Raw genomic sequence first — 15043 nt, forward strand, 5'->3', positions numbered from 1 at the left:
TTCAGACACACTTTCGACCTACAAATTTATTTCTTAAGTGAGGTGCCGCCTCCTTATACCCAACCAGTATGTATGAATCTGGGTGTCAAGATTGGCAAACGACTGACTTTACAATTCCAAACTAATTCGGTAGTCGGTCAATGTTTTGGTATGCTGCGCTCGGCCAATAAATGTGTGCAATTTCTTTCTTTGCCTGTTAGGATGACTTTTCTTCTAGCTGTGGTGGTGTCCCGTCTGGATTATGCTAATGCCCTTTATGTAGGACTCCTACAATACTTTTTGCAGAGGTTTCAAACTGTTCAGAATGCTGCTGCTGCCCGCCTGGCCTTGCATCTTCCCAAGCAAGCCTCTATCACCTCTCATCTGAAAAACTTGCACTGGCTTCCTGTTAGAAATAGGATCTTGTTTAAGACTTTGACCCTTATGCACAGGACACTGCACCATTCTGGTCCTGACTGACTGTCTTCTAGAATTCAATTCTACTCTCCCTCGAGATTGTTGTTTTCTTCACATGGCCTTCTGGCCAAAGTTCCTAGGGGTAAAATGGGCTGGATCTGGAGGCAGATCATTTTCCTTTCTGGGCCCTCAAGTTTGGAACAAACTGCCTGTGGAACTACGCCAAGTGAATAATGAACAATCATTTAGAAAGCATCTAAAGACCTGGCTTTTCATACACTAAATCGATTTCTGTAATTTTCTTTTCTTACTTATACTTCCCTGTAGCACCGGGACACTCTTTGGAGTAACCGTGCGCTTTAGAAATCCCTCAATTCATTCATTCATGGAGACATTGAGTACGGTGGTGAGCTGGTGGCTGATCTCGTCGCTTCCGAGGTTGAACAGTCGGTGGGGGCATGGGTTGGAGGGTGCTCCCGAATGGATGGAGTTCATTAGGGCAGTATTGTTCGGTGTGCTGAGCTGTTCCCATGCGGTGAGTCGGTGGTTGCCGTCGGTCTTCGTGGTGGTGGGTAGGCTAAGGAAGTCAGTGCGTTGGGGATCAAGGTTTCTGTATATGGTGGCTATCTTGTTGTGGAAGTGGTCTGCTAGAGCGTCTCTGAGTTCCTGTGAGGCGGTGAACGAGTTCTCGGCTGATGGGCAGGTGAACTCTGGAGAACCGGGCCTTAAGGGTCGAGCGGCGCAGGGCATGCCTAATATCTCCTGGTTCACCTGCCTTGTCAGACAGAGACACGAGACACTCTGTTAGGCGTAGAAAATCAGGTTTATTAGCTGCAGCTAAGCACAGTTATCCAAGAAGTACAAAAGTATATTCTTAGGAGACTGCCACTTAATTCCGTGGCGCACAATCTTTTATAGCACACATATTTACAATGTCTACTCCCAAAACATACAAGACTGACAAATAGGAAAAGTTTGAACACAAGCTATCGAGTATCTTGAATACACCCTTCTTTCAGACCCCGTGTTCTCTCCTCCCCTCAAGTTAATCAATGCTAGTGCATGTAATTCAATTTGCAGGTGGCAGGACGTATTTGCGTGTTTCAAAGGATAGTTGTGTAATAGGAGAATACAAGGAGAGAATAGCGAAGGCCAGTCAAACAAGATAAAGTAAAGGAAGAATGGTGGGACTCAAACAGTCAACTAAAACAAGGATCAATCAGTCTAGACATGGATTAACAAACTCGGCCAGACCCTGACATCGGTTTCGTAAACAAGGACAGAGGGTTACTTTTTAACAAAAGAGACACATAGCAGCTGGAAAGGCAAAAACACCATGTTCGCCGTGCTGCCTGAGTAAAGGCAGCACAAAATGGCGACTGGACAGAAAATGGCGGCTGAATATGAAGCGTAGTCGAAAATCACAGAACCTCAACTCTCTGATCATGGTGAAGAGTTCCTCCCATAGATGACCAGTGGGACAATTATTATGTTGATCCCCCAGGGGGATCCAAATTTGATCACAATCCAGTTGGGTCATCACCGTCATATGGTACAATCACTTACCTTGAGGTAATCCAAAGCCTTCTGCTTTCCTTAAGGTTGATATTGACATCCTCCTATTAAATGACAATTTCCCTGTGGAAACTCATCCAAATTGTAGCAGACAACTTCTGCCCATGCTCAAGAGGATGCTGAAGGCATCCACAGACTCATTCAAGCAACCAGTCAAGGTGAGAGTGGTAACACCTAGTGTTGATAAAAAATGTAAATCCTGCATTCATCAGAGGCCAGGTCATCCTAGACTCTCTGGCGGTCCATAAGGCACGTAAGTGTGCTAAGTCTCAGGGCACGTGAGATGCTCCTCTGTCTTACTAGGAGAATAAAAAAGTTGATGCAGCAGGAAAGAGATTGGCAGTCAGAGCCACCACCCATCGGGGAATCTTAACTCTGTTGGCCTACTCCTGAAGCACAACAGTGTACACTGGGATGAGATGAATTATCTCATAAAACACCTACCTGATGAGTTTAATCAAAACGAGAGGAGTTAGTGGCAGAGGGTAGAGCCATTTCAAATGTCACAATCCGGTGATACCACTGCTCCAGGTGTCCATATTAGCATTTTGGTTTGTAAGTCCAAAGTACAGAAGCATTTCCTCAATCTGCTCTTTGAGAGAATAATTTTTTCAGGCCTCAAGTTGACCAAATGCTAGAGAAGATTTTTTTTTAAGACACTGCTAAGACATAGGTGCCTTCAGACTCCCCCCATCTTGATGGTCGTTTCGGAGGCAGCACCACAGGGCCGGTTCGAAAATCACCTCTCACTAGCGTACCTCTTCCTGTCAGAGACAGCAGCATCAGGCCTACCAGCAGTACACATCACAAGTCTACATCAGGGGTGCCTATTGGGACAATAACATCAGAGGTAGAGACAAAAGGGCCATCTGGAAAGGGGCCTCCACTACCAAGACTCCAGTATTTTCTTCCACATTGGCAGGAAATCGCATCCAGCAATTTGGTCTTAGCTGTTGTCTCCACGGCTACTTCCTAGACCTTTTCACACATCGCTCCCAACTCTCATGCACAGCCTCAGCAGAGAGAATCTCCACCTCTTGGAGGAAGAGGTCCAAGTGTTCCTTTCTAAATGGGCTAGAAAAACACCCCCACCCCCAAATCACCAGGGCAAAGGGGTTTACTTTACTTTCTCATCCCCAAGAAAGACAATTCCTTCAGACCCATCCTGGACCTCATCCTGTCTGATCACTCTCACATGGTAACTTTACAGGATGTCAGCCCTCTGCTGCACTAATGTGAATTCATGATGGAGTTAGACCTCTTTCTTTTATTTTTTTATTTAAACAATTGATTTATACAGGTACATCCTCCTTTACAAGTTCCAAATCTAATCAAACAATAATGCATATCTAAAAATAAAAAGGGAAAGAGAGAAAATGACAGAAAACATATCATTGGTATCTACAACAGCAAAGGAGACACAATGGCAGAATCGCCGTCTAAATCTAAACAATACTTTCTAACCAATTAATGATCGGAGACCAGATTTTTAGCCCCCAAATGCGTTTCTTAACACCACGTTTTTTATAAACAGATATCTCTAAATTATATAAACCAAGTAACCTGGATCTCCAATTAATAAATGTTAGGGCATCAGTACTGATCCACTGGGAGGTGATACATAGTCTCAATGTTGGCATAGCGATGAAAAGAAAGTTAACTTCTGCATTCACACGGACCCGTCCCTATTGTAAAACTCTTAACCCCAAAAATTACTAGCTCTGGGGTAAGTGTAACTGGGGTTACTAATGTTAGATTTAAGAAGTGACTTATGTCCTGAAAAAAGGTTCCCAGCCCAGGGCAGGTAAAAACCATATGTAAAGAATCCGCTCCAAATAGTCCACATCTATTACATGAGCTCCCCGTAGACTGCGCCCATTTAGAGGTTTCAGCGGGGGAGTAATATAAATCAAAAACAGACATGAAATGCTGCGATTTCAGGCTGCCGGACAAGATCACAGAATTAGCGAGTTCAAGCAACTTAGGTAGATTGATATTTACTCCCCCTAATTTCCTTTCCCATCGATCACATCGAGGTATTAACTCATTGGGCAACTGGGCTATTAAGGTCTGATAGATTACCCCAATGCGTGATTGTCTTTGCAGCAGTTCGATTATGCTGATTGGCTCACGGTTCCCCTGATTTTTTTGTAATCTTGGGCCTAGAAAGCTCCGAATTTGTAGGAATTTTAAAAAATCACTTCTAGGTAGACCAAATATCTCTTGTAAAGTGGTGAATGACATCAGACTACCCCCTTGTCTTAGATCCCCAAGAAGCGTTCTCCCTGAATCGGCCCATCTAAACGTAGTTCTATCCTGAAATATTGATGGTAGAAGACCATGAGCAGAGAAGGGAGTGTATGCGTTAATATTTGACATTGTGAATCTTTTCCGGACTTTCTTCCAAACGGAGTAGGCAGATTGTATAGTTTTGAATCTGGTTATCTTAAAGTAGCTTGGCTCCGAGTTTTGACTAACCTTTGTCGTGAATTTTCTCCCAAGAGCATCTCATAGATAGAGGGGATGGTGGCTGCTGAACCAGGTTTTTTAGCGGTTATGAGAATTTCCATATGTTGTAGGAGAGCAGCCCAATGATATAGTAAAACGTTTGGCATGCCCCCCTAACCCCCCTTGATCTTGGAAGAGTCATCCACTTTATGGCCCTTCCTGGCCTTCGGTAGCCCCATAAAAATCTAGCGCAGATCCGTTCAATTTTTAAATAAAAAGACGTGGGGAAAATGAATGGTAGAGTGCAAAAAAAGTATAGAAATTTTGGTAAAATAGTCATTTTGATGACATTACACCATGTAATGATAGATGCAAGCAATCTAACCTCTCCAAAAGATTACTAATCATTTGGGTAGCAGGTTTTACATTAAGTGCCAGAATACGTTCGACATTCGCTGTTATTCTAACCCCCAAATAGGTAACCTCCGGAACGGTTATGATTTCAGATAGACGAAGATTGTCCGAATGTAGACACTGCGTTTAATCAACGTTCAGTTTATAGCCGGATACTACACCGAACTGTTTAGCACAAATGCTCATTATAGGAAAGGCTAGCCTTAAATTGCTAGTAAGAATAGCAATGTCATCGGCTTAAGCCAATGTTTTATAGGTGATATTATTTAGAGTTACGGCTCAATATTGGTTTTATTTTCCAGTTTCCCTAAAAAGGGATCGATATAAAGTGAGAATAATAATGGAGAGCAGGGACAACCCTGTCTTGTACCCCTGGCGATATTGAATGATTGCGAGTATTGTCCAGCTATTCGAATAGTTGCTTCAGAGGATATATATAAGGCTTGAATGGCTTGGATGAACTCAGAAGTGAAACCCTTCCAGTGTAGAACAGACCAGAGGAACCGCCAGGAGACCCTGTCGAACGCCTTTTGTGCGTCCAACAGGATCATCCCGAGCGGGGATCCCGTGGCTTGCACCCTATCAAAAAGGGCAATTGCTCTCTTAACATGGTCTGTTGTATCTCTTTCCGGGATGAACCCATGCTGTCTGAGCGATACTAGTGAAGTTATAACTGTGCCAAGCCTTGAAGCAATTATTTTTGAATAAACATTGCTATCGGAAGTGATAAGTGTAATCTGTCTATAAGATCCTGGATTTAGTTCAGATTTGCCCTTTTTCTTAAACACAATGATTGTAGTCTGATGCCAAGATTTGGGGGTCTGTCCCTGTTGGGCAAGCTGGAATAGAGATATTAGAGTGGGCGTTAGCCCTTGCCAGAAAGTTCTAAACAACTCCAAAGGGATTCCATCGAGCCCGACCGCTTTACCGGGGGCTAGAGATACGATCGCTGACTCAATTTCATCCCAGCTAATAGGGGTATTAAGGGTCTCATTCTGCTCAGAGGAAAGTTTTGCAGTTTCAACTCTGCTTAGGTATTCTGTGATATTACCGATAGTAGCTTCGGCTTCTGCAGTGTACAATTGAGTATAAAAGTTACGAAAAGCATTAAGTATATCTTGAAATGTATCCAATATTTGGCCCTGCAGGTCTTTGATACGACTAATTGTGTTTGTCACAGCTCTTTGTTTTATACGTTTGGCCAATAGTTTCCCGGTGTTTTCCACAAGTTCGTAAATATCAGACCTGTGCTGGACATATTTAGCAGCAATCTCTTCAGCATAAAATGAATGTATTTTTAATTTAGTAACAGATATTATATTTTGACATGCAAACGTACTTTGGCCAAGACCAATTTGTTTGATAAGTTCAACTTCGGCAGAAGCCAAATCGTTGATTCATTGTTTAGTCATATCCTTAATCTCCTTCTGACGATGTAAAGAGAAGCTGAGCGTCTCACCGCATAAAGCGGCTTTGAATGCATCCCATACAATTATTTTGGGGGCAGTACGCTGATTAATATTAAAAAATTCAGGAATCCATTTGGCCATATGTTGACAATAGGATGTATCTAGTAACAATTTCTTATCAAACGTCCATGAATTTGAAGTTCTAGGAAGCACAAATAATGGAATCCCTATAATTAAAGGATTATGGTCGGAAATGACTCTCGGAAATAGATTAATATCCACTTTTTCTGACAATTGTTGCGAACAAAAAAAATAATCTAACCGCACCAATTTATTATGTGGTGAAGAAAAAAAGGTGTAACCTGGTTCCCCGGATATATGTCTGTGCCATACATCTAATAAACCGTGTTCCATGACTATACCCTGTAATGCTTTAAACGTCTTGTTCTTACGGCCGGAATATGGCATGGAACCAGATAAATTAAAGTTATGCTATATGTGAATATTAAAATAGCCACATATTACCAAAGGGGATGGCCAGGTTGCTAATTCAATATTAATAAAGTTCAAAATAGCCGGGTCGTCCAGATTCGAACCATATATGGAGCAAATAGTAAAAATGAAACCCTTAATGTCTGCCTCTAAGATCACCCACCATCCCAATTTATCCTCTTTCTTGCGTCTACAGACAATTACCCCATGTTTTGCTAGAATCGCTACACAACGTGTATTGGTCCCTTGATGCGTACATGCTAATAGATCAAGACAGGTGTCGCGGAGCCAATTGCGGTTGCACCAGGAGATGTGGGTTTCTTGTACACACAACACCTCTATTTGCATATGCTTAATCACTTTCTCAAATATCCCCCTTTTTTTGCAATCATTAAGACCGCAGATGTTAATCGAACAAATCGATAATTTGTCCCTAGCCATATTCCAAATTACATTGAAGAATAACGATTTGACTTGCAATATAATTTCCAGAAAAGATTTTAGACATAGCTGAGTTTGACATTATGGATGTATCTTTCAAAAAAGGGTGTACATACTGAACGGACAGATGGGTCATGTCATGTCCTCCCCGCCCCACACCTGTGTTCCTCTCAATCCCAGAAAGCCCCCTCCATTACCCCCCCTTCCAAGAGGCAAAGGAAACTAATTCCCTTTTGATGTGGAGCAGAAAACCACCACCCCCATATCGCGACAAACTTTCACCCCTCCTCAAAACCAAACTAATACGGGTTAGGCTACAAAACAGCTTATCATTGTTAACAAATTACAGGAGAGAAGAAAAATAACAGTGAATATCAAAATAGTCATAACCAATTAATACTCCTGAACTGATCTAATTGGGTACCTACCCCACTAAGTGTTGAAAGCCGCAAATTAGTAAACGCCCATGACAAACCTAAATAGAGGACAGAAATTCCTGAGCCTGAATCTCAGACAAAAAAAAGTGTGTTTGTCCTTTGAGAATAACTTTCAATTTTGCGGGGTTAAGAAGGAAAACCTGCGCCCCTTTAGCTTGGAATGCCGGAATGAGTTGGCGTAAGAGCCACAGTAGCCTTACAAAAATCAGGGCGCACAAAGAAATCACATTCCTTGCCCTTACGCTTTGTATCTGGTCTGGCTAAGTCATAAAGAGCCTTCCTAACTAGAAAGTTATTGAGCGATATAAGAATGGCCGGCGGCTGCTGATCAGTCTGACCACCAGTTTTTTTTACGAACATTGAAGGGAAAACGGTGTGCTCTCTGGATTTGTGTTTTCCAGTCCCAATGTTTTAGTTCAAGGAATGCTTCATCAAAAAACTCAACCACAAATTGTCGAGCGTCTCCCTCTTCTTTCCCCTCCGGAACACCTAAAATGCGGAGATTGTTTCTCCAAGAGCGATTTTCGATGTTCGTGAGTTTCCACACCGTATCATCTCTTATGGATTTTATAGATTCTGTAAGTTTTTTTTGCGCTGTTAGTTCGTCTTCCTGCTGGGAAATTCTGGTTTCTGCTTCTCCCATTCTTGATGAGAAATCAAATTGAGTTTTGAAGTTTCCGATAGGCGCCTTTTGTTCTTGAGCTTTCGGTTCTTGTTTCTTCCCTTAAGGCCATGATGGTCTGATATATTATAGGGAGTGTGATTCCTTCTGGATTTATCTCGGCATTCTGGATATCATCACCTGGTTGGATCTCGGCCGGAGTATCTTTATCATGCAAGCGGGTTGAGAAGGAATAATCCCAGGTCAGTGAGCCTGCCATACCCTTAGATTGTCCCGCTAAGGTAGCCTTTTCATGCGGACTAGCCGTTGCACTTTGACCCAGTAATGTTTTGTCATTCTCCTCCTCCCTTTAGAGGTTGCTAAATTATCCCCTCCGGAGCGTTCTGAGGATAGGGGGTCAATTGACGCGTTAATCTGGGAGCACTATAAAGATACTACAGGTCCCATAATGCAGCAGTTTTTTTTAGCAGCAGAGTCAGTTTTGTCGTTGCCCACAGGGGAGTTACCAGCAGGTGGGTGGGCTGACTATGGGCTCCCCGGTACCCTGAGTGGTGATCGGACCACCATCAATGCACATCCCGTCGCCCAAAGTCGCACCAGGGGCAGGCAACTCATCCTGCGATCTTGCCATGCCTTGAGAAACTGACACAGGAACTGTGAGAGTAACAGCAGCAGCAAAGGCAGGCATAGGTGTGTCACACTTTGCTTTCACAATACCTTTAGAGCTGGCAGGAGGCTCCCGTAATGTTTTATTCTTCTCGCCATGTGCTTTGAACAGAGCAGACACCGTTTTATTAAAGGGATTCTTTTTCTGTTCTCCAAGGTTTGTAGGGCCTTCTAGCGATGTACCGGTAGAGCAGCGCTTCTTTACATCAGAGCACATCATCGCCTCGGCATCTAAAGCTGACTGCTGCTGGCCGGCGGTGCTCCCGGGGGAGCGCGATTCTTAACGCTTCTTGCCCCTGTCTTCGGCGGCATCACCTCGGCAAGATAGGCACAGCGTACCGGTGGGGAGAGAGCACCGGGAGTTCTCCACGCCGCCAGCAGACACGGCAGCGGCACTCCCCAAAGCGAGGACCGAGACGGCCAAAGCATGCCGTGGAGACAGCAGGAATCAGCGAATACGGTAGGATTTCTCAAAGATGCGATTCAGGGGTCCAAGATAGGAGAAGGAAGGTTTGGCAGGAGGGCACGCAGGAGTCAGTTCACACGACCACAGTAACGGCCACCATCTTGCCCGGCTGGTGTTAGACCTCAACCTCAAGGACATGTTTTTCTACATTCTTATCCATCCCGCTTACTAATGTTGGGGTAAGTAGCCACCTTGATCAGTTCAAAGTGTTACCACTGCATGACCACCGCCCCAAGGGTCTTCACCAAATGCCTGCCAGTGGTCGCCTCACAGTTAAGGAGTGGAGATACCACATCTTCCCCTAACTGGACGATTGTCTGATCAAAAGTGCAAGCAAGCCCCAGTACTTATGGCACTCCCTGGCTACTATCTCCCCCCTCCACAGCCTCTTGTTCACTATCAACACCACCAAGTCCCATTTGTTATCCATGCAGATACACCCCTTTTTGGGGTCAACATTAAATTGAGTTGCAGGCACGGCTATCCCAGCTACCAAAAGGTCTTGGCTTCTAGTGCCTCTTTTTCAGCCAAAATGTTACCTTACAGTCAGAGCTGTAGTGTGTCTTCTTGGCATGATCGCCTCATGAATTGCCACTTGTCTCAACGCCTGACTACACATGAACCCATTGCAACAGTGCCTCTCTGCACAATTGTCACAAGCAGGCAGTCTATCTATCTTGCTTTCCTTTCACTCATTCGGGGCAAAGGGGTACTACTCAGGACAGACAACATGGCTGCCATGTACTACCTACAAAAGCACAGTGTCACTCATTCTCGATCTCCTTCCTCGCTCAGACCATCTGACATTCAGCACTCCCCCACCGCATTCACCTCATGGAGGAGTACCTTCCGGGGTGGACAACCTACCTTACGGACTTGCGCAGCACAGTGCACCAACAAGTTCAAGAGTGGGAACTCATCCACAAGTCCTCCACAGCTACTTCATCCATTGAAGCACCCCACAAATAAATCTATTTGCCACTCACGACTAGTCAAAATGTCCAACTTTCGCCTCCAGGTACCCAGACCCGCAGTCCCCGGGCAACACACTATGGATGTACTAGTCAAGGAAAGTTGCTTAAAATGTTCTGTATCTCCCACCCCTTCCATTTGTGCAGAAGCTGAGACAAATGTCTGAGACTCTCATTCTCGTAACTCACACCTGGGCCTGAAAGGCTTGGTATTTTCCTCGCCTTGAAATATTCACCGGTTCCAATGAGAAGCTCCCCAACAGGCCAGACCTTCTAACCTAAAACCAAGGAAAGATCACTTATCCAGACCCCTAAATACTCAATCTAGAGAGCTGGTACCTGCAGTCATAGATTTGGTTATCTACATCTCCTGCAATAATGCATAAGATATCTTGTGTGAGTCCCGTAGGCCAACTACTCAAGGTTGTCATGCAGCCCAGTTGAAGAGAATATGCTATTTACTCCATCACCAGTTTTCAGGTTTAGCTTTCACTTCCATTCTACTTCACCTAGCTATTATCGAAATGTACTTGCAAAGTGGAAAACACTCCTCTTTTCAGCATACCAGCCATTAAGGCCTTTTGAAGGTTCTCGATAGGTTCTTCCCTGCCAGTGTTTATCGCCTGCCCCCCAGTTTGGAAACTCAATGTAGTTTTTACCAGACGCATGGTGCCTTCTGCACTCTTGCCATTTCCGATACCTTTCCTGGAAAGTGGTTTTTCTGGATGCATCTCTGGATCTCAGATGCACTAGCAAACTTTAGGCGTTCATATTACAGGACATTTTCATTCAAATGCATAATGACAGGGTAGTACTAAGGACAGACCCAAAGCTCCGGCCCAAGGTGGGTAGTACTGAGGACTAACCAAAAATTCCTGCCCCGGGTTGGCATTCCCTTTTCACCATAACCAGACAATTGAACTTCTAGTCTTTTTGTTTAACACATCCTCATGTATTACATTAACCAGACTAAGCCTTTCCGTAGGTTAGATCAATCTTTTGTGGCCTTCTCAAAGCCTCAAGAGGGTGAGTCTATATCCAAATCAGTTATTGTTAATGCATTCAGACATGCTATCACAAAGCCAGAAGAACTCTCCTGGTTACACACAGGGTACACTCTACACAGAAGAAGGCTGCAACTATGTCTTTCCCTTCTCTGACATTTGTAAAGCACCCACCTGGTCCACCCCATACATGTTCACCAAACACGGCTGTGTGGATATGCTCGCTAGACAACAGACTATAGTTGGCCAAACCGTTCTATTGTATCCTAAGGTATTTCTGATATCTGCATCATCCACACTCTAGCCCCTGCTTTTAGAAGGGTACTGCTTTACAGTCTATGCAGAGTATGTGTGTATATAGCAATGCATGCTACACTCCTTGTAAGCATCTCTTCGTAGAATGTAGTGGTGTAGATTCCCACACGCCCACCCTCTTCCACGGAAGCGTGTGGCTCTGATCACAAATCTCTTCTCTTTATTACTTCACCTAATTTTTCTATGCACATACGCCTTACTCTCTGTCTCTAATCACCACTATCATACTCTCATCTGATGGAAGAAAACCAATCTGTCATGAAGTCGATGCCCATGTGCATTTCTAGATAAGGGAGGAGTCTCTATATACGGTGCAACTCCAAAGACTTCTACCAAGAAAAACAATGTGAAAACGTCCAAGCCCAACACTAGATGGCAGAGCATGTGTATCTACAGCACTAATGGTACAAACAGATGCTTACAAGGTAAGCAAATTACATATTCTTTGCTTTTTCTGTTCATGTCTTCATACCTGGCTCCATTTGTCTTAGCTCTTCATTCTCATACTTTCATTGCTGCTCTCTCCTCTTGTGGCTTTTACTTTTCCAGCACCCTGCTGCTCCCTTCACATTCTCAAAGGCAACCTTTTTTCGCCCTGTCTCTTTCTTCACCCTATTCATCGGCTGTGCGCTCTATCACGGAGATCATTTACTTTTTCCCACTATCTTCTCAGCCCCACAAGTGGGCTTACCCTGTCCCATTTGGCACCCTTCCAATTGACAGCCCTTTTTGTCCTGCACTGCTGGGCTGCCTCATTTCAGTTGGCCCCTTTCTTTGCCCCTTTGGGGTACTTTTTCTGCCTGCCCCATTGGCCTGTCTCTCCTGAGTATTCTTGTCCTGTCTCCCACCTTTCAGTGCCGAATCCCAACCTGTACCTGCAGCTGAACAACTTGACACTCACAGTGGACCCCACCAGTCTTCTTTGGTTGAACATCTTCTGCCTGGACCTCTACCGTAGCCTGCAGCAGTTTAAAGAAATCTACAAACTGCAGGATCTGGGGAAGAGCGATGAGCATGTGGACATGCGCCTCGACGCCACTAGATTGAAGGTACTGCCACATTTATTTAGCCATGTTGCCCACTTACTGGTGTCCACTGTACCATGGTGCACCGCATGCTCCAGTGAGAATGGAAGTTATGGGTGTTACCTATCTCTAGGCCACCTCCAACTCATGCAAACTAACTGATTGATTCACGCTCTGACTTGTGACAAGATAGATGCTCTGTAATTTCAACTCGAGTCAGTCAGACTGTCTTCACTTCATTGACAATGTTTATTAACAGCGTTCTTAAAGTGGAAAAAACGCTCAAAACACATAGTCTACAAAGACAGTTTTATTAAGCTGGAGGGTTGAGAGGTGGCAAAAAAGGCCTTACTCATTGTAAGACATGCTGGTGAAGTCCTATTACTGATGACCAAACTTTTGGGTGCTTTGGCGTTCATCGAATTTAGCTTTAGGTGTTGATAATATTCCAGTACACGTCGCTGAGTATACATTCAGGAGGCATCCCTTTTGCAAGCGATCAAGAGGTCTGTAGACTCACTGTGATGCAGATGACGGACTCAAAGACTGGTATATAATAGCACTGTCTATTCTCCACTGTTTTCCTTCCAATTACCATCACAGATTCACTAAATATTAGGATGGACACGCGCACAATGGAAAGGAGCCATACCTATGCATAGTGCTGATCAACTTTCATGTTAAAATGAAATCTTGTGCTGATAGTTCACTCACGCAGAGCACTATTTGTCATTGCATTTCGTAGCACCAAGGCTCCTATAAATTAGGGGGTGAAACCGGGGGGGAACAGCATAAATCCCCCTTGGGTTCCATTCGAAGCCACATCAGTTGATGTGCTACAAAGTAGTTCAATCTGGCTTTGTGTGGAATCCTGTGTCTAAATGAAAATGGGTGCAAACAATGGGTATGAATAGGTTGGGTGATATTGTCAGTTTTAATGCTTGTAACTTTCAAGAATGTTTTGCACATTATTTGTGTCTTCCTTGAGAGGTCATGTGAGATAAATGCAACTGAGTACAAATGTTGCACAGTATAGCCCTCAGATAGGATTACAAGCTGAAGTGGACTCCTAGTTACATAGGCACTACTATACTTGAATTGTGTATGCTGATACCACCCTTCTTTCTGATTTTTACACAGTATTCCATGTAACTTATAGTAAGTGTAGACCTTTGTTTTTAACCTTGGAGCAGTCACTATCCCCTATTTATTTCAGCCAGAGACAGAGAGAGAGCCAGGTACTAGCTACGACTTTCCCCATTATGCTTTCCTAACATCTGTAAGCAAATGAGGCTGTGTTAATCAGTGTCTTGTTGAATTGTCTAATGAGAACAGGATTTGAAGTTTTTAAAATTTGACCCCTCGCCAGTGGAGCAACACAATTGAGGCCCCCCTTAAAAATGTGGTGTAAAATGCCTACATATCCCCCAGAGCCTTCAACCCAACCCAGAATAAACTTTCGTTTTTAATGGGAGCGGGGTGCTGGCCTCCACAGTGAGGAAATGGGTATATCCCGTCCTCTGCGCGTCCTTAATATCGATTCATTTTAGCCCAAGAAATGTAGTTACTCAGGCAAAAACAGAATGATTATCTATAATAGCCAATTAAGTGTGTTGTTTTACTTCCCCTTTTCTTGTGTTCTATAATGCATCGCTTGTCGCTGTAAGCACTATTATTCCTAGGTTACCCCTTCTAAATCATAGAAATTGTGATCCTACATTTTCAGTTTGGTGTGCTTTTTTAAGTTTAAATGATCTTCGTCTCTGACATTTCTTGAGTTTGTATTTAACTTAGCTGTTGACTTTTTATCTTCTTCTTTTAAAAACAAGCATAGGAAAATCAAATTGTTTTCAACTTTCAATTGTGTTACCTTTTCTTTTAGCTTTGCCAATCTTATTTCCGGTGCTTTTCCACCAGTGCCAGTCCTGAAGTGGTAAATAAAAATGTGCAAGAAGACGTAAAAGAAAACGCAGCAGCTATGGTTATGTTCTTAAAAACTTTAAATAAAGTTTCAAAAAGAAAATAAAACGAAGCGGCCAGGTAGCAAATTAGAGCTGCCATGCACTAAAAAATACTTTTTTAAAGATCTTGATTGTGGGGGGTGGAATGCGCACAGAGGAGCTGGTAAGGGCGGTTTTCTCTGAAGAGGGAAATAAGGAGGGGGAGCAGGGTAGTAACAGAAGAACTGGGGGAGAGTGTTAAAAAAGCCAGGATGGGTGGGGGAAGCAACGGATGAGCAGCTGGGAGGGGGGGGAACAACACAGAAATTGCATGGCGTGAGAGGGAAAAACATACAAGGGGACAACAAGCATATGCACTCCCGTGAAGCTCTCAAATAAAAAAATTAAATTAAAATGGTTCC

General features: G+C 43.7%; 1 protein-coding gene across 3 annotated transcripts in view; it reads left to right on the forward strand.

Moving 5' to 3' along the window:
• BLTP3A (bridge-like lipid transfer protein family member 3A) overlaps window positions 1-15043 on the forward strand; it is a 571303-nt gene that overhangs the window by 328034 nt on the left and 228226 nt on the right. For all 3 annotated transcript variants that reach the window (XM_078644270.1, XM_078644271.1, XM_078644272.1), the window contains exon 13: window positions 12512-12705. In XM_078644270.1, the coding sequence (XP_078500396.1) occupies window positions 12512-12705 (194 nt within the window). The remainder of the gene's footprint in view (window positions 1-12511; window positions 12706-15043) is intronic.

Source organism: Lissotriton helveticus, chromosome 5_1 (assembly GCF_964261635.1).
Source record: "Lissotriton helveticus chromosome 5_1, aLisHel1.1, whole genome shotgun sequence".
NCBI lineage: Eukaryota > Metazoa > Chordata > Amphibia > Caudata > Salamandridae > Lissotriton > Lissotriton helveticus.